Below are 27,757 nucleotides of genomic sequence, written 5' to 3'. Positions count from 1 at the left end.
AACACAAAATAATTAAAGTAAAAAAGCACAAAGTTTTTGCATGTTTGCCTTTTCTCTTAGTTTGTCTTTTTTTAGTTTAGTAGTTTTTTGGGGGGTTTTTTTGCTTTTTTTTTTTTTTTTTATCTTTTTCTGAAATTTAGGCACCCAGGTGATCCTAGGACTTTTCCCAACTTTGTTAATTACATATGGAACAAAATCAGAATTTGGTTTGCTGTAATTTTTTCAGAACACTGAAAAAGCAGAAATATGAATTAACATATTTCTTATAACCCAGTAGCACAATTAGCACAAGTAAAGGAACCACCAAAGCAGGAAAGACAGAAACTGAGATATCTAGCAAATATATATATATATTACACACACATACAATCTCATCTAGAGGAAAAAAAATATCAGACCCACAACTCTCTTCAAGCAGAAAGCACTATTGTAGTCAACATCCCTTAATATGTAATATAAAAATTAGAAATAGCTACACATACACAAGTAGGATGGAGGCACAAAAAAAGATGGGGGGAGGACAAGAGTAACGCATATATAGACCATGTTACAAAAATGTCACACCCTCCCTAGATAGAACATTAATGAAATGAAAGATACCTACCTGTTCAGCATATGCCACCATGTTAGCAATTAACATGTTGGTATATTAGCTGATTTTTGAATTTATTTTTTTTTTAAATGTCAGGATGGCTTAGCTCATTAGAACAAGTGTTAAAATTATGTACAAACATATTTAGTTCATCAGTCTATGTAAACAGAGGGGACAGTAGCCATAGTGCCAGTATTGCTGACATCTAGTGGCCAAAACACTGCAGGTTTCCACTGGTACTGCTGACGATTTACTGAGAGATCAAAGTACCTTCTCTTTGCTACACACTTTTATATTATAAAAAAAAAAAAATACATACATAGTCTGATACATCTTTTCTTAGTTTTTCTTCTCTACCATTCCCAAGCAGTATAACTTGGTGGTTTGGGCAATTGCTAGAGAGGGTCTCCTGGCTGGTAGGCAGAAGTGGCCACAATAGTGGCAAGTCTTTGTGTTCTCCTCAGGCTTGAGCATATCACAGAGTTCCTTCGCACTACAGGGCAACGCACTGTGACCCATCACACATGATGCCAGTCCCATACGGCAATTCTCAAGAATCCTATTCACAAGCTCATTAAATGCCAGCATCCTTCAGGGCTGCAAGAAGGATAAAGGTTCAAGATGAACTGCCACCAGGAAAAAAAAAAAGATCAAGGCTGCCACTGCTGCTAGGAGTGCTGGAAGCTAGAGGAAATTATCTACATGGGGGAAAGAGGCCAGAGGAAGGATAAGGGAAGGGGAAAAAAAGGAGGCTGAAAGAAGAGAACAAACAAACAAACAAACAAATAAATAAATAAATAAAAAGGGCAAATGTTGAAAAATAAGCTGAGACCATCACACTAGCAAAACTGAGGAATTGCTAGCAGGATTCTGAGGAATTCTGGTGGGTTGATGATAGTATTTTGTGTTTGATAAAAGCAGAAATGTCATAGTTAACCATCTCTTGTGATAACTCTTTAGCAGGGCTTTCTAAACGGGTGGGGGGGGGGGGGGTGTCACAAAACCTTTTACTGGGTACACATGTGCCTGAAGGGCAGAACTCTTCAGGCACCAACAGCATTAGTGGTGGAAGTCCGCGTGGGGCTTGTGAGCCAGCACACACTGGGGTTATGTTAATTTTCAATTGCTAAAATGGGGTCACATTGGCTAAAACTCTGGGAAGCCCTGCCCTAAAAAGAGTTGGGTACAGCTTTTTTTTCCTGCCAGTATGCTGCCTATTTATTCACTATTTAAAAAGCTAACACAATTTGTTAATTTACAATGTAGTACAACACTCTGATGTTTTGTTCAGTATCAGCTAAAATCCACATCCAAACAAACACTCTGAAAGATGGAGGAAAAATTTTTTTCACATAGATAAGAAGCTGAATTAGCCATGCTGTATGGGTACGTCCTCCGTGCCACTAGGTGGCAGAGCTCTCTAAGACTAGCAAAGTGTTTCAGCTGGGCGCTCCCTCCCTCCTGTATGGTGACAGGATTACCTCAGGCTCCTCTGTCAAACTTTTTCCACGCAACACAGTGCGCGGAGCTCTCTATTTATCCACACTATACTTAACAAAACAGTTATATTTCTATATAAAATCCTCTTGATAAGGAAGTAAAAAGAAGATGAAGATAAACAAATATCATCAATATAAAAAAAAAAAGTCCTCAAACTGCCCTCACAGATTGTTCAGCATCTCGGGGCACTGCCTACCCTCCCCCCCCCCCTCCAAACCTACTTGATGCTTGGCTTCGTCCTCCTCATAGAGCAATTCCATCAAATATGGCTTATGGTACCAGTGCTCCCACACTTGAGCCAACATCTCTCACCAATATGAGAAAACTTTTTACCTAGTCTCAGAGGAGTTAAAATACCACTTATAAGTAAACTTTGTACCCATTTTCCAAAATGGTAGATGAGATAGATGCCCTCACTATACTCTCCCTGATCAAGTCCCATTCCTCTTCTGTTATGATTTGACATTTGCTTCCACACAAGCCATTGGTATGCAGAAAATGTATATACAGATTTATTAGATTACTGGTGAAGTTATTTTTTTCCCACGAGTACCATCTCATGAAAACCATTCTGTAATCAGACCAAAAAGTCTAAGTGGATGCCCCCAGGACCACTGGAATCCCTATTTATTAACATTTAGCAATTTGAATCTAAAAGATAATGAATCATGGGAGAGTACAATGCCAAAAATATTCCAAAACTTGATTCACACAGAAAAGAAAGCTCTAAATCAGTGGTTCCCAACCCTGTCCTGGGGACCCCCCCAGCCAGTCAGGTTTTCAGGATATCCACAATGAATATGCATGAGAGAAAATTTGCATGTTATGGAGGCAGTGCATGCAAATTTTCTCTTATGCATATTCATTGTGGATATCCTGAAAATCTGCTAATTTTTTGTCCTGTAGTACCATGGATCAGTCCAGAACCTGCCCGATTTGGAGAGGTGGAGAATCGTTCACTCAGCTGTTCCTTTTTGTTATGGAAGACAATCTTGTTAGAATGGTTTTATTTAAAAATGTTTTAATTGGTTTGGTTTTGCAACTGTTTTTTTATTGCTTGGGTACAGATCAATACTGAGGAATTGCAGATGGCACTAGGGTTTATGAAGCAGTGTCAGTGAAACTTTCTCTGCCTCCATTTGCCAGCAGGGATGCATAATCCCAGGAATCTGGACTGATCCATGTAAGTACAGGGAACATGAAACCACAAGCCTTGCTTGGTGAAATAAAGATGGTAAGAAATTGGGAGCTTAAGGGGCAGTGAGAAAAATAGCAGAAAAAAAAACCAGAAAGCTAGTTAGGCTCAAGACAGGTTTAGAATCCTACTGTATTCCAAAACATACAGGACAAAAGAAATGTTATACATGTGCACACAACACATTTACTTACTCTCTTTAGTTTCTTCTTGCTTTGGAACAATCACTTCAATCTCATCCAGTTGAGAGACGTCACACTCTTTTAATGGAGAAATATTGACATCATGAAGTGGGAGTCCTCTGCTCTTTCTAAATTCTTTGTGCCTGTTTTCCTTCTGCGTCAAGGATTTTCTGCGCGCAATTTTTGCTCTGAATGTTTCTGCACTCAGATCCTTTTTATAGCGACCAACAAAATGGGATTTAACATCCATTTTTCTTCTAAATATTTACTAAAAGAGAAAAAGCATTTAGATCATGTTCCACTTTTTACAAAAACTTTAACTTAACTTTACCATTATTAGACTTAGGAGATAATTTCCAAAAGGTGTTACTTGGGTAAATGGACTTTTGAAAATTGCTAAGACATGTGCTCCATTTATGTGCATAATTCATTTGAAAATGTACTCCATGTATTCTTCAGTTTTAATGTTTAAATATCTCCAAAGTTGTACTTTGGATTTATTTGATGACAGTATAAAAATAGATAGCAATGTAAAATGTAAAATTCATTCCTAAAGTACTTGATAGAGGATGCAGGAAAAAAGCAGGCATAACTAAAGCATGGAGGCAGGACAGCTTCTCCATGAGAAGCAGAAAGGACGCCTCACAAGCATCTGATCCAAAATATTGGCATCCACTGTAATTTCACCTATATGAGCCTACAGAGACTAATGAAGAAGCAATTACCCCTTCATTATCTGTCTCTAGAAACAGAGATAGGTATGCATTGCCCCCTGGGGCATCAGGATTGGGTAGCGAATAGATAGCTGTTATAAGGACCGGTCACATGGTAAGGGCAAAGGGCCACCGACGCCATTTTGATTACTGGCAGCCGAATGCCCGAGAGGGGGATATCGCTCCCAGAAACCCCACTGGACCACCAGGGACTTCTGGCAAGTCTTGGGGGGGGGGGGGGGAATGTTTGCAGCTAATTAAATTTTTTTTTTTATATTCGCTCCATAAGATGCACAGTCATTTTCCCTCCACTTTTGGGGGGAAAAAAAGTGCGTCTTATGGAGCGAAAAATACGGTACCTCTTTTCTTAAAGGGATTAACCTTTAAGAATTTAGAATTACATAATACATTTCTAATTGCCTGCATCGGTGTAAAGTCTGCAGGTACATTTTACTGGCAGATTTGACACTAGTTTTCAAAAAGATAAAGCAAGTTTGTTTACTGTAAAACAGTGCTATCCATAGCCAGCAGGATGAAGCTTAACAGACCCCTCTCTTAACTGGTAGAGCGTTTGCTCTGCTGAACATGTGTGGGAATTCCCACATGAGAATTGTCTCATGAGCCACTTCAGTCGATTTTAGAGCTATATAGACAACCATCCAGGGAGGTGGACCAATATGGAGCATGGGTAATTCATTCTGTCTACAGAGAACATTGTTTACAGTAAGCAAACTTGCTTTCTCTATCAAGAAGCAAGACTTAATTAGCCATGTTGTGGGGCGTCCTAAGCTGAGGGCTGCAGAGAAGCATTTACTGAATAAGCAACCCGGACACCACATGGAGCGTGGACGGACTAGTGGGAGTACAGACTACGCAAAACTGCTTGTTCGAGTTTACTATCACTCTTTAACAGAGACTCACAGGTGTGATCATGTTGCAGCTTTGCAGATGTCCTCCAGAGGTGTGGCTTGCAGATAAGCTCTAACTTAAGGTGTCTGTAATTTGTAGGTCTGCTAGTGTATAGCAGTACATGATGCAGTTTGCTACAATGCTCCTTCCAAGGAGGGACTAAGTGTGTCCACATTTTTTTTTCATGCGAGCAACAGGTTTTTGTTTTTTTTTTAAACCAACAATTTTTGAGCAGCGGTATTAGCGTTGCATTTCTGTACATAGCACAAAGAAAAAATTATGTGAGCAACCACGCAAAGTCTGTGAGCAATACACAAAATATATGAGCATTCGTTCATGTGCTCAGATTAGAGGAAACTCTCTCTACTACCCAGTTGGACAATGTGCAACTGACACTGCTTTGGCCAGTGTTAGGATCACAAGAGACAAACAGTTGAGAAGCCTGATGTGGCCAAATTGTTCTTTTGTAGAAAGGAAAGGTATGAAGGGTGTGATTAGAATGGGCCTGTGAGCCCCTAATGCAGTGGCGTAGTTGACACAGTCTCTTAGGCAAACCTACAAGGCCTATGCAGACAGCTGGCAAACGTGCCCTGGAGCAGGACAGGCTGGAGCTTCACCTATACCAGCCACCTTCCCTGCAGGTTGAGCCCTTGGGTTCTGTCAACCGGCAGGGCTTAGCTGAGTCCCAAGGGCAGCCGAGCAAGCGAGAGTCCAAGAACAAGCCGAGGTCAGGGCAGGCATGAGATACTAGGAATAGGCAGAGGGTAGGGGTAGGCAGCCAACAAGTGTGGTTATGTCCAAGGCCAAGATCAGGTCCAGGTAGCAGACGAGCATGGTCAGGTCCAAAGCCAAAGTCAGGTCCAAGTAGCAGGCAAGTGTTGTCAGGTCAAAGGCAAGAGGTCAGTACCAGGAGATCAGGCTGAGGAGGAAACAAAGACAGATGAAATGAGGCAAGGAACAGGAACGCTGAGCAACAAATACTGCAGCTAGGTAGGAGACCCATTGTGAAGGCAAAGCTGGAGGACACATGGTTCAAGGTTAAATAGCTGGGCCACTGATGTCATCAAGGAGTGCTTGATCCTGGATTTCCCGAAGTGGCTCATAAGATATACGAGCATCTACGCGCACAGGGTGGATGCCAGCAGGATCAGGAAGGAGGAGTCAGAAACGCACTGTGCACTGGTGATGAGTGCAGCTTATCACAGGCCTACTCCCCCTCCAAAGCCCCTTCTCCAACCTCCTAGGTTTAGTCTTCTGAGGTAACCATCTGTGGAATTCTTTCAGCAGACGAGGGGCCTGGAGGTTTGAGGTGGACTCCCAGGAATTTTCTTCAGAGCCAAAGCTCTTACAAAAGATAAGGTAGCTATTTTTGTTTCTGACCATTCTGAAATTCAAAATTTCTTGGATCTCATATGAAGTGAAGTGTCCTCCCCGGCCATTACCTGTACAGGTTTGAATGAAAAAGTCTTGATAGGATGGCAAATTTTAGCAAGGACGTATGGAAAATGTCATGTATCTGAAGCGCAGAAGGCAATTTCAATTTATAGGCCATGGACCCCCCCCCCCCCCCCCCCACTGCTAAGTAAAGGGAAATGGCCCCACAAACCTGTTTTATTGTATTATTGGAGAAATTACTTACCTGATAATTTTGTTTTCCTTAGTGTAGACAGATGGACTCAGGACCAATGGGTATAGTGTACTCCTGATAGCAGTTGGAGACGGATCAGATTGAAATCTGACATCAGCTCCTAGTACATATACCACTGCAGGAAGTGCAGCTCTTCAGTATTCTCCTCGAAAAGCATTGTGGATATATGTGTGACTGACTAACTTAATAATTTGGTTAACTTGAATAACTTCATAACTTGGTTAAACGTTCAAAACTTGATTAACTTAGTTAACTTGAACTGGTTGATTGACTATAGCTGGAGACCGCCAGTGTACTCAACCGGAAAGTGTCGACACCCGACAGGGTGGATGCCCTAGGTAAATGAAAACGGTGTCTTACCCTTGAATCATTTGAAAGACCATGCGTAACGGCAACCAAGGGTGGGATGCTGAGTCCATCTGTCTACACTAAGGAAAACGAAATTATCAGGTAAGTAATTTCTCCATTTCCTAGCGTATAGCAGATGGACTCAGGACCAATGGGATGTATAAAAGCTACTCCCGAACGGGTGGGAGGCTGCCCGTGGCCCACTTAGTATTGCCCTTGCAAATGCTGTGTCCTCCCGAGCCTGAACATCCAGACGGTAGAGTCTGGAGAAGGTATGGATGGAGGACCATGTAGCCGCCCTGCAGATCTCGGCAGGGGACAGCATTCTAGTTTCTGCCCAGGATACTGCCTGGGCTCTGGTAGAATGGGCCTTGACTATAGAGGCGGTGGCTTGGCTGCCTCCACGTAGGCCTCCTTGATGACTTCCTTGATCCAGCGGGCAATGGTTGCCCACAAGGCCGCTTCCCCTTGTCTCTTTCCGCTGTGAAGGACGAAAAGGTGGTCCGTTTTTCGTACAGGTTCTGACATTTCCAGGTATCTGGATAGGAGTCTGCCGATGTTGAGCTGGCGTAGACTACGGGATTCTTCCGAATTCTTCAAGCCATCTGTCGTTGGTAGTGAGATGATCTGGTTAAGGTGGAAGTGAGAGACCACTTTGGGGAGGAAGGAGGGAACAGTGTGTAGTTGGATGGACCCCGGGGTGAGCCGGAGGAACGGCTCACGGCAGGACAGTGCTTGTAGTTCCAATATGCGGCGGGCTGCACCGCCAGCAAAAACACCGTCTTCAAGGTTAACAGGCGAAGAGACAGGCCTCGTAGGGGTTTGAAGGCGGTTCCCGCTAGGAAGTCCAAAACGAGATTGAGATTCCACAGAGGTACCGGCCACTTTAGTGATGAGCGAATGTGTTTGACTCCTTTCAGGAAGCGTGACATGTCCGGGTGAGAAGTTATGCTGTCGCGCTCGCTCTTGGAGCCGTAGCATGACAGGGCAGCCACCTGTACCTTAATGGAGTTGAGGGACAGGCCCTTCTGTAGTCCATTCTGTAAGAATTCCAGGATCACGGGAACTGTGAACGAGCATGGCTTGATGTTGTGGTCTTCGCACCAGGCTTCAAATACTCTCCAGATCCTTATGTACGTTAGTGATGTGGAGAACCTGCGTGCTCGGAGGAGGGTGTCGATTACCGCCCCTGAGTACCTGCTCTCTCTCAGGCGAGCCCTCTCAATGGCCAGACCGTAAGCGAGAATTGAGCTGGGTCCTCATGGAGGATCGGTCCTTGTTGTAGCAGGTCCCTGTGTGGGGGCAGGGGAGGGGGTTCCCTGCCAGCAGTCTTCTCATGTCTGCGTACCAGGATCTTCTTGGCCAGTCCGGAGCCACCAGAAGAACTAGTCCCTTGTGTAGCTGTATCTTGTGAATGATTGCGCCCAGTAGGGGCCACGGCGAGAAGGCGTATAGTAGAGTCCCCGGGGGCCAGGGCATCGATCCCTTGCGAATGCGGTTCCCGCCTGCGGCTGAAGTATCTGGATACTTGGGCATTGGATCTGTTTGCCTGAAGGTCCATCTCCGGTGTCCCCCACCGAACCACTATTATATCTTGAAGGCTGTGGGTGACAGCCTCCATTCTCCTGGGTCTAGACTTTCCCTGCTGAGGAAGTCTGCCATGATGTTGTCTTTCCCAGCGATGTGGACGGCGGAGATCTCTTGGAGGTTTGCTTCCGCCCACGCCATCAGGGGGTTTATTTCTAGGGACACCTGTTGGCTTCTGGTTCCCCCCTGCCAGTTGATGTAGGCCACTGTCGTGGCATTGTCTGACATTTCTCTGACCGCTTTGTTTCGAAGTCTGTGGACGACCCGCATACAGGCTAGTCTGACTGCTCGCGCTTCTAGGCAGTTGATGTTCCATCCCGCCTCTTCTGCGTTCCACTGCCCTTGGGCGGTTAGCTCCTCGCCGTGTGCTCCCCATCCTTGTAGACTGGCATCTGTGGTAAGTAGAGTCCAGGTTGGGGAGGATAGTTTTGATCCCCAGCTCATGTGGCTGGCCTGCAGCCACCACCGTAGCTGGGGCAGAACTCTGCCCGGGAGTGATAGACGTACAGTGTAGTTCTGGAACCATGGGCTCCACCGTAATAGGAGTGAGCGCTGTAGGGGCCTCATGTGGGCTCGCGCCCATGGCACAACTTCCAGTGTGGATGCCATCAGCCCGAGGACTTGCAGGTAATCCCATGCTGTGGGACGAGGATCGTCCAGCAAGGTTTGTAACCGGTTCCACAATTTTGATCTCCTTGTGGGGGTCAGGCTGGCCTTGTCCTCTTTGGTGTCGAATCGGACTTCTAGGTATTCCAGCGACTGTGAGGGCTGTAGGGAACTTTTGTTTGTGTTGACTACCCATCCTAGGCTTTCCAGTACAGTTATGACTCTGCTGGTTGCTTGGCGGCTTTCCTCTGGTGACTTTGCTCTGATCAGCCAATTGTCCAGGTAGGGGTGAACAAGGATTCCTTCCTTCCTCAGTGTTGCCGCCACCACCACTATTATCTTGGTGAACTTCCGGGGTGCTGTGGCTAAACTGAAGGGTAGTGCCCGGAACTGCTAGTGATGGTTCAGGACTTTGAAGCGTAGGTAGCGCTGATGTTCATGATGAATGGGGATGTGCAGATAGGCCTCCGAAAGATCCAGGGATGTGAGAAACTCTCCTGGTTGTATCGCCCTTATAACGGATCGTAGGGTTTCCATACGGAAGCGAGGGATCCTGAGGTAGCGGTTGACTGACTTGAGATCCAGGATGGGCCTGAATGTTCCCTCTTTCTTGGGAACGATAAAATAAACGGAATAATGCCCAGTATTTATTTCCTGTGGAGGTACTGGGGTTATGGCCTCGAGGGCAGTAGCCTGGACAGTGTAGCTTCCACTGCTGCCCTCTTGGAGGGGTCGTGGCAAGGGGACTCCACGTACTTGTCCGGAGGGGTTCGTAGGAAATCCAGGTAGTACCCCTCCCGAATGAAGCTAGGACCCACTTGTCCGAGGTTCTCTCGACCCATCTGTGGTAGAATAGGGCTAATCTGCCCCCTATGGCTTCTTCCCTTGGATGGGTCGGCTGAATCTCATTGTATGGTGCGGCTGGGGCCCATACCCGAGCTGGCTCCCCTCTTGTTGTGCTTGGTCCAAAAGGACTGGTTTCTGCCTGTAGGGCGGGGCGCTTGATAGTTGTTCCTGTAAGGATTGAAGCGCTGCGAACTTCTGCCCCTGGAGAACCTGGGGAAGGGACGCTGATTTCTCTTTGTCTTATCTTCCGGCAGTCGCCACAATGGGGACTCGCCCCATTTGTCGGCCAGTTTCTCTAGTTCGCTGCCGAACAGGAGGGATCCTTTGAAGGGCATCCTTGTAAGGCGCGTTTTGGAAGATGCGCTGGCCGACCAGCTTCGGAGCCAGAGTTGTCTCCTGGCAGCCACCGCACAGGACACTCCTCTGGCCACTGTGCGTACCAGGTCGGAAGCAGCGTCTGCTAGGAATGATACCGCTGGTTCCATGTCTTCTCCCGGGGTGTTGTTCCTGGTTTGTGATAGGCAGGCACGTGTCACCACGGTACAGCAGGCTGCAATTTGTAGAAACACAGCGGCGACGTCAAATGATTGTTTGAGGATGGACTCCAGACGTCGGTCATGTGCATCTTTGAGTGCAGCTCCTCCCTCCACTGGGATAGTGGTGCGCCTAGAGACCACGCAGACCATAGCATCCACTCTTGGGCATGCAAGAAGATCTTTGGTTGCTGGGTCCAGGGGATACAGGGCTGCCAAGGCTCGTCCCCCCTTTGAATGCGGACTCCGGAGCATTCCATTCCAGGTCAATCAGCTGTTGTGCTGCTTGTAACAGAGGGAAATGGCGAGAAGTCTGTCGAAGACCCTCCAGCAGGGGGTTCGGTTTCGGTTCCCCCGAAGTACCTGGGCCCGGGATCGCGAGCTCCGTCGGACATTGATTGACCAGGTCTGGGAGCTCGTCCTTTGTGAAGAAGCATCTCATGGTTCGGTGAGGCTCTGTCCCCGGGGGGAGCTCCCCTTCTTCTAGGGGTTCGGCTTCTTCCTCAGAGGTGTCCGAGTCCCCATAGGTGGGGCTTCTGGGTAATGGGAGCCTGTGCCTAGGTCTTGAGGGGCCTGGAGCATGTGGGTCATCTGGTGGAGCATGTGGCTGGACAGCCAGAGGCTCAGTTTGCATTTGAACAAAGGCGTGTATCCCCTTGAAAAGCTCCACCCATGATATGGACGCTGGATCAAAGTCGAGGGGTGCTGGTTCCTTGGGGTCCCCGTCTGTGGGGGGAGGTTCCCCTGGCTAGGTCCAGGGTGCCCCCTGAGGAGCTGGAACTCGGCCCTGGGTGGGACTGGCCCTGAGCTGGATCTCCCAGGGCCTCCTCGCTCTGCGTGCACAGGGCGTCGGCCTCCTCGCTTTGTGCGGCTCTGATGTGGCATGCTGGGCAGAGGCCTTGCGCTTTAATTTCTGTTCCTGGGGGTGCCATGGTTGTCGGCAAGTAAATCTTATGCGCTCCGGTGCACTTAGATTGAGCGTGTAAGTTGTGCGGCGGCTGTGCCGTAGATATGCGCTCAGCTATGTGCATGCAAGTTATGCGCGCAAGGATTTATGTGCGTGTAAGTCTATGCGCTCAAGTGCTTTGTGCGCCTGGCTCGGAGGCGAACGGCGCGGCGAGTAGGCCAAGATGGCGACGGCGAGCACGCGGGCAATATGGCGACCCCCTTGAAGAGTCTCCACGTAGACAGACTCTTGGAATAGCCGGGGCCTGGCCCAGCTAGGGTAGATCAACCCGGTGGCACTGGTCCCGGTCGGTGACCTGTGCTCGTCCTCGACGACCAGATTAGAGTAGAAGATTTCTACCTTACCTTGTCTTCGGCGCTTCCCGGTTTCGTCCCGGGTGGTCTCCGGCTGTGGGGGGAAAGGGCAAATACCTTCACCGCCGCGCTTGAGGGTGCACCCGCTGCCTCTCAGCCGCGCCCGAAGGATCAGGGGCTAGGTCCTCACCGCGATTCGGCCGCCGGACCGAGGCTCACCTCCGAGGGACCACGGAAATCACCTCAGGAATCTCAACTGGGGGAGGGACCCGAGGGTATAACCGCAGGAGAGCGGGGCTCGTCTTCAGGTAGGTTTTCTTCTTTCAATTTTGGGTTTTCTTCTTTAAATTTGATCTAACGCTTGAGAGCATGCAGATAGTCCCTAACTGCTATGGAGACGGAAAATACTGAAGAGCTGCACTTCCTGCAGGGGTATATGTACTAGGGGCTGACGTCAGATTGAAATCTGATCCGTCTCCAACTGTTAGCAGGAGTACACTATACCCATTGGTCCTGAGTCCATCTGCTACACGCTAGGAAAATTAGTATTTCCCCTATATATATCTGCTTCTTTGCAAATCTTGACTCCCTCCCATCTTATGATATTCAGAGATGTATAATTTCCAATTTAAATATGAATTTAATGTGGATTGTATTGTTTTCTAAGGAGCCTGTATGGGCCCCCAATCCTTTGTGGAGGAATTTGTTGCTATTACTTGGAGAGGAAGTAAACAATGGTGCTTCTTTCTGAAAGAAGAAGGGGTCTAGCCACCAGCTTAGCTCCTGCTTCATTTCATATGAAATTTCCAATTTGGTTGTCATGGGTTAAATTAGCTGGGAATGAAAGCCCCGCTGCAGGAGTCATATGTGGATTAGTAAAACTATATGAATTGCTACCACAATGCAGCCCAGAACAGCCATCACCTCCTTGGCCAATGGCTGATCTATGTTCAAGTTTGTATACAAAGGATCTGAGAAGGTTTGCCCAATCTGTAGAGAGAAAGATCGCTATTGTAGAGAATTTATCCAAGCTCCAAATGAATTTGATTTTTTGAAACGTAATTAGAGAAGATTTCTTTTTTTATTATTGCATTTTATAAAGACATTCAATCAAAAACTTGAGAAGAAAACTTGATGGCATGACAGCACAATAACAAGCAATAACCTGAAGTCAAATCTTCAAGTAAAACAAATAAGAAATAATATATGTGCCAAATACATAATCCAAGTCCTGGGGGTCTAGACATTTCAATATAGAAATATACAAAATCATAGAGGTAATACTAGCATAAAATGGGAATTAATCCTATATAAAACATCCAGCCAATATGAAGTCAGCTAGCACTCAAAGATGGACTCTCTTCCACAGCAGGCAATTTATCAATAAGAAATTTAGACAATTGAGATGGATGAAAGAAAATAAGAAACATCATGACATTTTCATGGATACTTCAAAATGAAAAGGGAACCCGGCTACAAATCTCTGGGCTTCCTCCTTTTCTGTTTCTGTCTAGCTAAATCTGGACACACTCAAATTTTTAGATGGAGGAAAGAATCCAAATGTCTAAAAAAATGTTAAGAATCCATTCCCTACCTGATTCAAGTAAAAAGGAGACAATTAAAGATGTTGGTTGAGCTAATTCACTATCAGAGATCTTAAGGACCTCCGAGATATTCAAATTACCAGAATCTATAGGTGACAAAATCTGCATGTTCTGCCCCTCTTCAGGTTTTTTCTTAAAAGGTGGTAAATAGTAAATTCTTGTAATAGGAGGAAACGCTTGTTCCAGCACTTTTAATGCCTCCGTCTAGCATATCCTTTGCTGAAGTATAAGGAGCTATGGGAAAGTTAATAAAACTTAAGTTCCTTCCCCAGATTTGATTCTCTAAAATTTTCAATCCTGTTAGTCAGGGTCTGATTTTCTTTCATCAGCATTTGTTGTTCAATCATATTCCCATTTTTTTTTTTTTTTTTTAAAGGACTCACACAGACACCCAGTAATTATATTCTCTTCTTTTAAGGATTTAACTTGGTTTTCAATCTCAACAACTGTTTTCACCACCAGGTTTAACTGAGCCGATTAATTAGAGCTCAAAGTTACAGTCACTTCCCATATAGACTCTGGGGAAGATACAGGAGGTCTTACAAAAGGATTGAAGATTCTTCCATTAAGGAAACAGTACCATGGAGAGATTTTTCTTTGTAGTACTGCCGAATACCTCTGATAGGAACTGCTCCTGAAGCACCGGCAATATCCGTGCCAGGCTCTGGGGCAACGGTCACAGACATCGCAGTCTCAGGACGGGGCTCAAAGGTCGTGGTGTCATCAGCATGTACCGAATCACATCACTGTGAGAGGAGCCTTGCCACAGCAGGGTTTTCAGGAGCAGTCCTTTCAGCCGGGGACAGAGATGTGTTATGGTTTTGAGGTGTTGGAGTGGATTCTTGGGTACTGCAGTGATGGCCACTCCCACGGGGAGGAGCCCCATGAGGAACCGCAGTACTATGCTAGACTCTATACACGCAGACACCAAAGATTTGTATTTATTATACAGCTTGGAGATACTGGCCATGGGGTGGCAGTAGTGAGGTAATCCAGTAGAAGCAGTCCAGGGGTCCTCAGCAGAGGAGACCAGTCCCACACTTGAATAAATGATAGGCAGCGCGAGGTAGTAGAGGAAGTCCCGGATCCAGTAGATAGCTGTATTGATGGAGATCCTGGCAGGCAGAAGTAGAGAATTACAGGCACCAATGGCAGAGAGAGCAGGCCCTCGAGGAGCGAGTACACGGTATCCCAGATAGGCACCTGAAAGAAAGCATAAGGGCCCCCGAGGAGAGGGTACCCAGGTTAGAGATGAAATAACCCGAAGGGCAGAGAGAGCTTCCAGCAGCAGCAAGGAAGCGGCAGAGCAGCTTAGACTGGAGGCTTTCCAATCCATTCACGATCCTTGCTAACTCAGTTTGTTAGCAAATGAAGGGCAGGCTAAATACCCAGATGGCATGACGTCACTCAGAGGGGACAAGGTTCCCGCCATAATGTGGATAAAGACATGGGTGGTGTGCGCGCATCCTAGGAGGCCCTCAGGGGAAACCTGGCAAACACTCTTGCCGTTGCGTTCCGGGGATGCCAGAGAGAGCGGCACGAAGACATGGCAGCAGCCATCTTTCCAAGGCTTGAGGAGAGAGAAGGAAGAAAGGTGAGGCACAGAGGTCGAAGCCGTCTGAGACCAACGGATGCAACAAGATGTTATTGAATCAGGAAAGGAATCGAGTACTTCTTCCTCTCGGCTGACTTCCAGCGATTCCTTTCCCGGCAATAAAACCCCTCGTTGCACAAATGCATCCATCAGGGGACCTTCTGGAGGGACATCTGAGACCCCCTCTTCTTAGCCCTTCTCTTGTGGCCTGAATGAGGTATCACAAACCTGAAGTAAATTCAAGAGGAAAAAAGGGTTGCAACTCCGTGCAGGGCTAGTTCACCATCAGGCCGATACAGTAAAGTGGAGCGCACGGTTAGCCCGCGTTTGGCCATGCATTTTCGACGCGCTATTTTTACCCCTTATACAGTAAGGGGTAAAAGCTTGTCAAACGCGCGGCCAACCCCCGCCCCCCCAAAAAAAAAAAACTAATAGCGCCCGCAACATGCAAATGCATGTTGATGGGCCTATTAGTTATTCCTGCGCGATTCAGAAAGTAAAATGTGCAACCAAGCCGCACATTTTACTCTCAAAAATTAACTCCTGCCAAAGGCAAGCATTAATTTCAGCCGGCACCAAGGAAGTATACAGAAAAGCAGAAAAAACTGCTTAATATTTATTTAACACTTTTCTATACCGACCTTCATGGTTAAAAGACCATATCAGATCGGTTTACATCGAATTGGGGAACTGTACTAAAAAACAAAAGTTTAAACAGGAAGAACAAAGTTACATTCAACAAGGATAGTAAACTTGGAGGCATAGATTGCTGGAAGAAAAAAGGCCTAGGAACGCAGTAAACAACAAATACAAACAAATGGTGAGTCAGGGGAGGATCTTATTAGAAGCTTAAGGAGGTACGGAGATCCATAGAACCTCGACTAATGAGTATCATTAGTCGAGGTTCTATGGATCTCCTATGAATATCATAGCATATCATATCATATGATCTTCTATGAATATCATAGCAATATTAAGTCAGAGGCCCCAAAAATAAAAAAAAATTTAAATAAAAATTTAAAAATCTGCCAACAGCCTGCAGGTTGGAAGACACATGCTCAATTATGCCGGTGACCGTTTTCCAAACCCGTGGCCGTCAGTGAGTTCGAGAACCGAAGCCGGTAAAATTGAGCGTTGGCTGTAAAACCCGCTGACAGCCGCTGCTTCTGTCAAAAAGGAGGCGCTAGGGACGCGCTAGTGTCCCTAGCGCCTCCTTTTACCGCGGGCCCTCATTTACATAAATTTATTTACTGGATCGCGCGCCCAGGAGAGTAGCCTGGGCGCTCGCCCGCTCTCCCACGAAGTTTTCTGTATCGGCCCGCATGTGGTGTGTGAACATGAAAGCTGTTGATGAGTGGGCCATGGTATTTGGATTGACCCCACTTTATCATTCAAACCCCAAATAAAATCATTGATTAGATCAGGCTTCTTTAAACTTCGGTTATTAAGTGGACTTCGGCATCTTCTATATGACAAAGATCTCTTAATGGTTGTCCGTGCCATTATTTTTCCACACATTGACTATTGTAATGGGTTATACATTGGATTGCCAAAATATATACTTCAATCAGTACAACTTCTATTAAATTCTGCTGCTAGGCTGGTTACCCATACAGCACGCCACGATCATATTTCACCAATTCTCTGTAGACTTAATTGGTTACCAGTGCACCAACGAATATTATTTAAAATAGGGATGTTGGTTTATAAGCTACACTTGTCTGAGTTCACGTTTTGGTTTAACGCTTTGTTATGGACATATAATCCAGTCCGAACTTTGAGATCTTCTCAATCTAACATGTTAGCCATTCCCCCAGTCCGTCAAGCTCGGTTACTCTGTACCAGGGAAACATCTTTTTCTATAGTAGCACCCACCGTATGGAATCTCATTCCAGTTGATCTGAGATCTCTTGATGACATCAAAAATTTCAAAACAGCTTTGAAGGAACATCTGCTTCATCTTGCATTTAATGGTAAATAAACAGTATGAATACCATCATTCTGCTTTCACAGTAAAAATTATGTATTAACATTGTGATTTTAATGATAGAATTGCAGAGATGTCTATAATACTATATGCACTAATAACATCTGGTATTGTTGTTTTGGTTTCCGTGAAACTAATATTTTTTTGTTTGCATTGTATGTCTCTTGTTTTAATATGTATGTATTTTTGTATATTGCCTAGGCCTTTTCAAGTGTTAGGCGATTAATAAATTTTAATAAATGAAAAAATGAAAAAAATCGAACAAGATTGGCTGAGGGTATGCGATTAGGCTTAATCAGCTGTAAGAAAAAGACTTCAGTTTTTGTATATAATCTAAGTAACAAACTATGGAGAATTGGTGAGCAGAAATCCATGCATTCAGCATGGAGCTTTGGAACACCATTTTACTTAAATTGTCCAGTAGCCTAAGATCCTTTTCTAGCGGAGTATTTAAACGTATCCGTTTTCTTAGGCAATTGCACTATTCCAAATCCAGGGGATTTTTGCATTCTATATTTGAAGTATAGTTTCCTTGCAAATGGGGCATAGGAAATAGGAATTTCCCACATTCTCATTTGCAATTCTTGTAAGATATCGTGGATTGGGATGGCTGTTGGCTCCATCAGTGTTCCAGAATATGGAGGAGGCTAAAGACACTTGTGCAAGGATCTTTGTCCTTACACACTAACTCCGAGCACAGTAGTGTGACGTGAAGGTATGAAGGGAAGACCAAGTTGCCGCTTTGTAAATGTCCAGTAGCGGAACCCTTCGTAAGTGGGCAACAGATGCTGCTGTGGCGCGTATCTGGTGCGCTTTAGGTTTGTTGCTTAATTTAATGGAACGTTTGTTAAAACAGAATTCAATGCATTGGGATAACCAACCCGCTATGGTTCTCTTCGAGACGGGTTGATCCAGGTTATTTGGATTGAAGGAGAGGAATAATTGAGAAGGTCTGGATGGAGAATGAGTTCTCCGTTTATAACAAGCCAATGCTCTTTTACAGTCTAGCAAGTGTAGAAGTTTGTCTCGGTCATTATGACGAGGCTTAGGTTTGAAGATCGGTAGTGAAATGGTGTGATTAATAAGAAACGCCAATACAACCTTGGAAAGGAAGGCAGGATGAGGCCAAAGAGTGACTGTTGTGGTAAAATTCTAAATAAGGGGAATAGTGAACCAAGGCTTGTAGTCAGTTACTTTCCTTGCTGATGTGATGGCCACCAGGAATACTGTCTTCCAGGTTAAGTATTTTATGTGGCATGAAAAGCTGCGATGGCACTAATATGCACTCGAACTGAAGTGGACGCTAGACCAGCTAGGTAGAGTGTATGGAAGTATTCCAGCAGCTGCGTGACTGTAGATGAGAAAGGATTCAGTTTTCGTGGCTTGTACCATTCGGTGTAACGATGCCATTTTCCTGCACAGTTACGTCTGGTTGAGAGTTTCCTGGACGCAATCAATGTGTCTTCAAGTTGCAAAGGAAGGCCTAGGTGGTTTAATACTTGCCGTTCAACTGCCATGCTGTCAGATGGAGGGAGTCTCCTTCCTGTGTTAATAGTTGTGGATGGTTCTCCAGCGGAATTGGTGGGCGAATGGAGTCGCATGAGATACGCATACCATGGTTGTCTCGGCCATGCGGGAGCTATGAGGATCATGTCCGCTATGTCCTGAATGCATTTCTGAATCGTCCTTGATATTAGCGGAATGGGAGGGTAGGCGTACAGAAAGCCCCCCGTCGATGGAACGAGGAAGGCATCTGGAGCGTGACAATTTGCTGGGGTAAATGGAGCAAAAGTTTTGCGTTTGATGATTGTTTTCTGTGGCAAAGCGATCAATAGTCGGGTAGCCCCAGTGTTAAGCTGTTCGTAGCTAAGTCCCGATTTAAGGTCCATTCGTGAGGATGAAAAATCCTGCTCAGGCGATCCTCCGTGACATTGTCCAGACCTGGCAGGTAAGTGGCTTGAAGCGACACTCCGTTTGTATTTGCCCAAAACAGTATTCGAAGAGCTTCCCGACAGAGTATCCATGAATCTGACCCTCCTTCCTTGTTTATGCAGAACACAGCGACCTTATTGTCCATGTACACCATGAGACTTTTCCCTTGAACTTGAGGAGAGAAGGTTTGCAGTGCTCTCCAGATGGCACGAAGTTCCAGAAGGTTGATCTGGTATGTGCACTCTTGAGGAGACCATAGATCCTGAGTTTTTAGATCGAAGAGATGGGCTCCCCATCCCTTTCTGGAGGCAGTCGTGAGTGTCAGCTGATGTGTGTTATGGCTATTGATGTTTGGGTGGATCCTTGAACACTGTGGCAGCTGACCCACCCACGGGGGGCAGTCCCTGAGGGACCACGATGTCAGGCTAGACTCTGGACACACAAACACAGATTTGAATCTTTATTTAAACAGTTTTGGAAACCACCAGAGGTCGCAGTATTGAGTAGTAGATGTTGAGCCCAGCTGGGCAAATATCCCACAGGATGCTGGAACAGCGAATCCTCTGCTTGGCTGTGCTGTAGTGGAAAGAGAAAGAGTTATGAGTACACAGTGAGAAACATACAAATTCCCAGGTAGAACAAGAGAAGCTCTGAGACAGGGAGAGCAGGCCCTCGAGGAGAGAGTACCTGGTTCCAGGGAAGCGGTACTGTGGAATAGATGGTAGTTGTACTCACAGATGGAAACTGTTAGTGAAGTCTTCCAAGTAGAAAGGGTTGTAGATGCAGGCAGCGACTCAGGGAACATGGGCCCTCGAGGAGCAAGTACCGGTTTCCTGATAGCACCTGAAAGAAGCAGAAGAGGCCCCCCAAGGAGCAGGTACCCCATTAGCAGTAAGAGTTCCAGATAACGCTGGAGTGGCAGAGTAGCTTTGGTACGAAGAGCAAATCCCATCGGTAGAGTTCCGGGGGCTGCTAACTCGATTAGCTAGCAAAAGTAGTAGGCTTAAATATCCGGGCAGCGTGACGTCATCTCAGGGGGATGCCCCTGAGGTTCACGCCAACGAGGAAATAAAGATGAGAGCAATTTGCGCGTGCATGCCCTATGGTACCTTGGAGGAGCATGGCGGGGAAGCAGCACCAAAGCCGGTCCGGGGACGCCGGAGAGGACGGCAGACAGACACCGTGGCAGCCAGTAGTCCGAGGTGAGCGGGAGGAGCCGCAAGAAGAGTGAGGTAGGCAGGGCGAAGGCATCGTAGACAGACGGTCACAACAATGTGGAGGCAAAAGAGAGCGAGCTCCTGAGGACAGGTTGGTGGGGGATATCCACCATCGAATGTCAGTGCGCATCTGTGTGGTAAGTCTTATCCTGGTAGAGAGGGGGTTGCAGGAACTGTGACCATTGAGTCTTGAGGCCCCATTGTAAACGGCGCATGTGTAGTCTCGTGTAGGGAAGCACATGAATAGCCGCCGCCATGTGACCCAGCAGTTGGAGGACTTGAAGTGCTGATGCACGGGATTGATTGCATAGCCTTTGAGCTAAGGAGGAGCGAGTTTGAATCCTGTCTTGCGGAAGGTAGGCTCTCTCCTCCACTGTGTTGATGAGTGCTCCAATGAACTGCAGTATTTGGGTCGGTTGCAGATTTGACTTCTCGTAATTTATTAGGAAGCCCAATGACTGAAGACAGATGATTGTTTGGATCATGTGTACTCGTAGAGTGGTCTGATCCGAGGCCACTAATAGCCAATCGTTCAGATAGGGAAAGATCTGGATCGATAGTTGTCTGAGGTGAGCCACCACCAGCACCGCTAAACATTTTGTGAATACTCTCGGGGCCGAAGACAGGCCAAAGGGTAGAACCTTGTATTGATAGTGATTGTTCTGAGCTCGAAAACAAAGGTAGCGCCATGAAGAAGAAGGGTGCATGGGTATATGGGAGTAAGCATCCTTCAGGTCTATGGAACATAGACCTGAAGTCGTTGGGTTGTAGGAGGGGTAGGATGCTCTTGAGAAAGGTAATTTTGAACTTTTCCTTTTGAATGTGTTTGTTGAGGTTTCGTAGCTCTAAGATGGGGCGAAGGCTCCTGGACTTTTTTTGGAATGAGAAAATAATGGGAGTAGAATCCCTGATTTTGTTGTGATGGTGGAATCCTTTGAATGGATTTCTGGATCCGCAGATGTTTTAGTTCTTCCAGGAGATACGGTGAATGGGTTGACGTACTTCGGAGAGGAGGTACACGGGGAAGGGATGAAAGATTCATAAAATTTAGTCGATAACCTTCTCTGATGATGTCTAGCACCCAATGATCTGTGGTGATCGCTCCACAATTGGCATAGAAATGTTGAAGGCAACCACCTATAAATGGTGGTGAAGGTGGCTCAGGATCGCTCAAAAAGATGGTGTCTGTTTTTGAGGAGCTGTTGTTCCCTGTTTCTGTGATCGCTGTTGACAAGAGCGTCCACGAGATTGGTGAGGTTGAGATTTGTATCTTTGATGTGTATAGTGCTGTGAACGATAGGAATTGGTTTGAAAGGTGCCCTTGGATAGGATTTTCTCCTAAAATAAAAGTAAAATTTTCTGGAAGATGTATGGGGGTTGGTTGGAGATGCGAGGGATAGTATAGCAGTACTTTGTTCTTTTAAAAGAGTAACAGTTTCTCCAAATTTATCTCCAAACAAATTATCCCCCATACAGGGTATATCTGCCAACTTGTAGTGAATGTCTTCCCTAATTGCGCTTGCTCTTAACCAAGCCATTCGCCGGGCCGCTATAGCTGTCGCAGAAGACTCAAAGGACTCAAACAGACCTGAGCAAATAACGAAGACCTTCTTCCATGTCCGTGAAGGGATGTGGTAAGGTGATATCAGAGGCTAAACAGATAGGGCGCAATTTCTGAAGACATTCAAACAAGTATTGGATGACGTAAAATTGGTGATGCTGAATTTTGGTTGTTAACATCAAGGAATGGCAAACTTTACGTCCAAAGTCGTCCATAGACTTATGGTCCTTCCCTGGAAGAGAATTGGCTTAAAGTTTTGATCGTTTTGCCTTCAATAGTGCAGACTCTACTACAATTGAGTTATGAGGTAAGTGGGCAGAGTCGTAGATTGTGGAATTACACACTCTGTATTTTAGGTCAGTTTTCCTCGATGCGGCTGTAGTGGAAAAAGGTTTCACCCACATCTTGTGGAGTACTGCATCCAAAACCGAATGAGGTGGTAGAGCTATTGGTTCTGGTGGCAACTCGAAAATTTTCAGTTTACCAAGAACCTCTAATCTGGGATCTGGAACCTTTCCTGTTTTTCTATTTTTTTCTATAAATTTTGCATAGGACAAATCTTCTGGTGGGGAGTAAGGTTCTGGCAGATCCTCTGGAGGGTCGGAAGGCATTCCAGTGGAGGAACTAGGTGAAGAGTATGTCCATTGAGAATCAGGGCTATCTGGTCAAGTTGGAATTGGAGATGGTGCAGGTGGCTGAGTCGGCTGTGTGGGAATCGGCGATGCCGGTGGAGAAGGTTGGGGAGATGCACTTGGAAGCTGGGGATGCGTAGACTCCAGATCCTGAAAAAATGTATTCAATGCTTGTGAACTCTATAGCATTGCTTTGGATGCTAGATGATTCGGTTGTGAAGGTCCCAGTGGTGGAGCCGGCCCAGGAGGTAGTGCAACTAGGAGGAAATCCTGGGGAGTCAGTGATGATTTCTATCTTTTAGGAAGAGGCGCTGTAGGTTGAGGGGATTGTGGTCTACTATGGGAAGACCAGTCTGATGTAGAACCCCCACTAAGTGAAGGCACTCTAGAGGACTCAGAGGAGCTCCACTTCTACTTCGGAGTCCGTATCAGATTGCTTTGATGAACTAGAATGGCCTGACAGTACCGAGTGTGTGGAAGTGACTGTCTGTATTTGTTTTGTTTTTTGTGTTTTCTTGAGGCGTTGTTTCTGTCCCTGCAGCATAGACTGCGTCGAAGCAAGCATGGTAGGCGTCGGGATTTGAGGATGGCGTGAAGAGTGTGTCGGGTGCTTCACAGGTGTCGAGAGCTTTGCACGCTTTTCATTGTTATGCGCCGATGCGCCATGCTTAGAATGCTAATTCATGGCTAATTCATTTCTGGTTGTCAACAGGGAAAAGGACACTTATGTTCCCCCTCTGAGAATTAACCCAACAAAAGTACTTACACACATTTACACTTGTTAATGTGTGCGCATAGTTTTCCTGAAAGAAAATACACATATGCTTTTGAAAATACAAAACTATAGAAGTAATTTCAAATTCCACCTAAAAAAGCACATCTTAAAACCATAGGTAGAAGTATGTACGGAGACACTCCAAACTTACTTTTATCCACATAGTGGGTGGACAGAAACAGTTTTGAAATATGTGCATATTATCCAAACAGCACTGTGATGTCCACACAAGGTTCTAATCAAAATCAGCTCATCTGTGCTGTAACTTAACTGGATGCCAACAATGGAAATAGCTAAAATTAACATCAATCAGGACGATGCAATACCATGCACTGCGGCCAGCGCATGGCTCAACACACGATTGGATGCGCATCCATAACCCCCAATGCAAAACAAGGATTAGCACGTCCAAAACGCTCGTCCAATTCAGTGTGTAGCTAATAGCGCTCATCACATGTAAAGTACATGTAGATGAGAATATTAGCTAATCCCCGTAATACAAAAAAATTTTCCATACGGCCAATGCGCCTTGCAATGCGGCAAATTTTACACGAGCCCGAGGCATGGCATAAAGGTCTGCCGCGCTCAGGGCTCATTGTAAGACACCAAAATCCCTTCCTGTGATCCCTCCTACTAATACTGTTGCTATACTAAGTAGGAGGGCCCACAGAAAGCATAATAATGTTAAAAAAAAAAAAAAAAAACCCTTAAAAAAATTTCTGGGTGCCCAATATACATCCATGATACAGGCGGTGTATATTGTGCCAGTAGCAGTAGAAAAAGGATGCATGCTCCTAATGAGCTTGTTTCCTAACCCGCATTGACAGCCACCTTTCCTGGGCGCTTGATGCAGAATAGGCACTAGGGGGCCGATGCAATATTATTTGCGGAAAGTGGGCGCTGACTTTTCAGCGCCCGCTTTCTTGACGCATGCATGGCGCCCACAGGGGGGGGGGGGGCACCATGCAATACTCAAATTAAGGGGGGGGGGGTCGCACTAGCAAGGAGGCGCTAGGGTCGCTTGCGCGACTGTAGCGCCTCCTTGCTAACGCGACCCCGCGGTTACCGGCGGTCTGCCGGTTATGAACACTGACGCCAATATGTTTGGCATCGATTTTCATAACCAGCCAGCTGCAGTAATGAAAACCAATGCCAAACATACTGGCGTCTGTCTTCAAAGCGGCCGGCAGAGGTTTTTTTTCTTTAACTTTTAAAAAAGTACAGAAAAGCAGTTTTTTCTGCTTTTCTGTAATTTTTTTCAGTGTGCTCAGCTTTTAACGCCTGCTCCAGGCAGGCGTTAAAAGCTGAGCAATAAATGTGCTTCTGAGATGCACATTTATTTTTTTGCATTTGGAGTGAATGAGCACTAACTCATCCACTCCATGTTGGACGCATGTTAAATAGGCGCTAATCCCCCTATTGCATTAGGGGGTGGATCAGTGGGTTAAACAGTGCGCTCAGCTGAGCACACTGTATTGCATCGGCCCCTAGGCAGGGCCGGAGGAACCACTAGGCGAGCTAGGCCTAGGCCTATGCCTAGGGCGCCGCAATTTAAGGGGCGCCGCAGCAGGCAGAAAATTTTTGAAAAGGCAAAAGGTGCACTGCGGCCTTTTGAAAGGGCAAAAGGTGCCCTTTCAAAATTCTGCCAGCCCCCGCCTCACTGTGCCACCCTCCCGATGCCCCCTTGTGGTCCAGCGGAGGGCCCGGAAGTGATCTGCTGCTGCCGGGGCCTCAGCTTCCATTAAGCAAAATGGCGCCAGTGGCCTTTAACCCCTACCATGTGACAGGGGCCAACCAATGCCACCGGTAGCCCCTGTCACATGGTAGGGGCTAAAGGCCACCAGCGGCATTTTGGTGAGTGGCAGATCACTCCTGGGCCCCCACCTGGACCACCAGGTATTTTGGGCACCCAGGAGAAGTAGATCAGCACAGGTTAGGAGAACAGGCACTCAATCATGAACACCGGTTTTACACCTGCCAATATTGCATCAGCCTGAAAGTCTTCTTAAAACAAGAACTTACTTTGGTTTTGATTTTTAACTGTCAATTAAAGCTAAAGAGATTGTCCTAGTACTACTGCTATAAAATGATTACAACAGATTTTTAGCAATAAAAACGAAAACAATAATTTAATCTAATATCCCCTTTAATTTTCAAGCATGCTGTCATTTTAAATATAATTATTTCTTAAAGTTCAATAACCAAATAAAATTAACTATGAACTTTTGCAGCCATCTTTATTACTAGCGTCTACTAATTCATCATCCTGCACATTAAAAAAGTGCTTCTCTCCTTTCCCACGTCTTCCTTTTGTGCTGGCCGCAGGCGCATCTGAAGAAAGTCATATGCAAATTGTTCCTTATTAACTATAAGAAACCATGCAAGTTATAATAATTTTGGTACCATAAAAGCATACACAAACGCTTCAAATTCTAAATGTCTAAATGTTCTTATATAAGAACATTTAGATTTTTTTTCAAATTAAAAAAATAAAAAAATCTCAGGACCAATATGAAAATATTTTAAGCCACGTAGCACTGTCACAAAGATATTTAAGGGACACTAACACGGGAAATGTGACAAAAAGCCAATTAGGGAAATAGGTGCATGAACACTGTATCCATATGGCGTACCAGCAGCAAAGACTCCCCTCCCACCCTAGATCACTGAAATAAACATTTCCCTCAAAAACGACCAAGCGCCAGCTGTATAATCTTAGCTTTCCATATAATAAATGTATATATAATATGTATATATTTATACTCACAGACGCTAATAAAGGTCCGAAATAAAAAACACAACCTCCAAAAGCAGAAGGTACTTCTCAGATATATTTTTAAATTCAACGGTCTATTTCCAATAGGGCATACGCAACCAACCCGTCCCAACACTCTGGAGTTCTCATTGGCCAGCGGGAAAATTCAAATTATAAGGAGAAAAAGTGTATTGGGCAGACTTTCAGGAAGCTGCATCCGATTGGCTAGTTGTTCGATGGCCCGGCGAAGTACAACCTATCTTAAATGCAAGAATTACCCAATGGAGGTTAACCTTCCTGGTACCAGTTGGAGTGTCTCAGGAAGAAAACTGTGTTCCTGACTAACTAGATCCAGCTCCTATTGTAAAGCAGGCTGAGAGGTGTAGCCCTTATGTCCTTGCAGTGCTCTCTGATTGGTTGCCAGGCGGAGCAAAACCTGCCACTCTACTAAGACGTGTGAGTTGAGTTTAAAATACTATATTTTGTGTTTTTTTAAGAGCTGGGAAGCCATCGAAAGATGAAAAAAATTGAAACCTGTTTGTCTCCCATTATGCCTTCAAAACTGTAAAAACTCCATTTTCTCCCCTGCATTCACTAACGTTTTTCCAATTCCGTAGTCGTGAAACTCTAGTAGCTCATATCCAAAGGATTTTTATTTTCACTAACTAGTCAATTTATTTTTTGAATTGCGCAGGGCTTTGCTAATAAGCTACCTGATTGTACCAGTGATTCATGCACGTAAGGTTGAACGCCGACGATCCTGCTCCTAAAATCGGTTTCCATGCTTTGTGATGTCATTCAGGTAACCTCCCCACCATGCATCATTCCAGCGGTTACCTGCGCTTTGGGAGTTGGCCGGATACAATAATGGTGTAAGGGATTTAGACTATGTAACAGAAGCGGCTATGACGATCTTTCACCTCGACCGTGTACGCGCGCTCTTGCCGAAACAGGGAGCGTGCGCAGTAGACAGCCTGCTGACGTTAGCGACTCAGTTTCGGTGCGAGAGGAGGAGAGTGGAGGATAGATGTGCCTTGGTGAGCGGCGCTGACGGAAGAGGGGGGGCGGGAGATTAGTTCGGTGAGATGGCCGACCGTGGTGGGGTGCCCTCGGGCTCTGTGGAGATCTGGTGAGGTTCGTGGGTCTCGGTGGAGGTGGTGGCTTCTTCACGTTCAGGCTGCGCAAGCAGGTCTCCGGTAAGCGGCGCGGTTTTCATGAACCAGAGCTACTCCGTCGTTGATATTACTGGGGTGCCGGTCCTTGTCTCTCCGCGGGCGCGCTTGCACTGCTGTGCAGGCCCGCCGTGCACTCTCCCCCCAATTACTCTTCGTGGGCTTGGGAGCGGAGCGACGCTAACTGTCGTTTTTTGCGCCTCGCTGCGGGAGGCTTTGCTGGAGTAGGCCCAATCCTTGGATTGGCCTTGTATGTGGCTGCAGAAGATCAGCTTTCGAAGGCAGCGCTGTTTTCTGCTCTAGAGGGTTTTAATTTAGTTTTAAAATCGCTTTTCAGATGAGCCTTGTAGTTCAGATATTCTGTTTTGATCTCGGCGTTCCTGCTGTGGATGGAGAATAGATTGAAGCTAGTCTATTGTAGTTTCTGAAGTTCAAAGTCTAGACAAATTATACTACAGCATAATCTTTGTTTATTACCGCACTTTGGCTCTACGTTGACAGGTTTCTGGGCTGCTTTTGTTTAAAGAAAAGTGTGTAGTATTAGCACATCTATATAAACAAAGAGGTATCTATTAATGTACAAAGTTTGGCTACTTTATATAAAGGTAC

At 45.8% G+C, this 27,757-nt stretch overlaps 2 protein-coding genes across 9 annotated transcripts in view; one reads left to right on the top strand and one right to left on the bottom strand.

Moving 5' to 3' along the window:
* DLGAP5 (DLG associated protein 5) overlaps positions 1–26,925 on the bottom strand; it is a 214,075-nt gene extending 187,150 nt beyond the window's left edge. Inside the window, exons 1-2 of one of the 4 annotated variants that reach the window (XM_029598267.1) lie at positions 26,814–26,925; positions 3,482–3,737 (exon numbers count right to left, since the gene is read on the bottom strand). In XM_029598267.1, the coding sequence (XP_029454127.1) occupies positions 3,482–3,719 (238 nt within the window). In that variant the 5' untranslated portion in view covers positions 3,720–3,737; positions 26,814–26,925. The other 3 variants (XM_029598268.1, XM_029598266.1, XM_029598265.1) reach the window with 3 other exon arrangements.
* FBXO34 (F-box protein 34) overlaps positions 26,293–27,757 on the top strand; it is a 92,724-nt gene continuing 91,259 nt past the window's right edge. The window contains exons 1-2 of one of the 5 annotated variants that reach the window (XM_029598273.1): positions 26,293–26,432; positions 26,671–26,778. The gene's annotated coding sequence lies outside the window, so the exon portion shown is untranslated. Of the gene's footprint in view, positions 26,433–26,670; positions 26,849–26,876; positions 27,014–27,036; positions 27,173–27,757 lie in introns of those variants that run through there. The other 4 variants (XM_029598274.1, XM_029598271.1, XM_029598272.1 and 1 more) reach the window with 4 other exon arrangements.

The sequence above is a fragment of the Rhinatrema bivittatum genome, chromosome 4, assembly GCF_901001135.1.
Source record: "Rhinatrema bivittatum chromosome 4, aRhiBiv1.1, whole genome shotgun sequence".
In the NCBI taxonomy this organism is placed as follows: domain Eukaryota; kingdom Metazoa; phylum Chordata; class Amphibia; order Gymnophiona; family Rhinatrematidae; genus Rhinatrema; species Rhinatrema bivittatum.
Note: the sequence above shows the minus strand (reverse complement) of the source record. Positions and strands in the feature narration are given on the sequence as shown.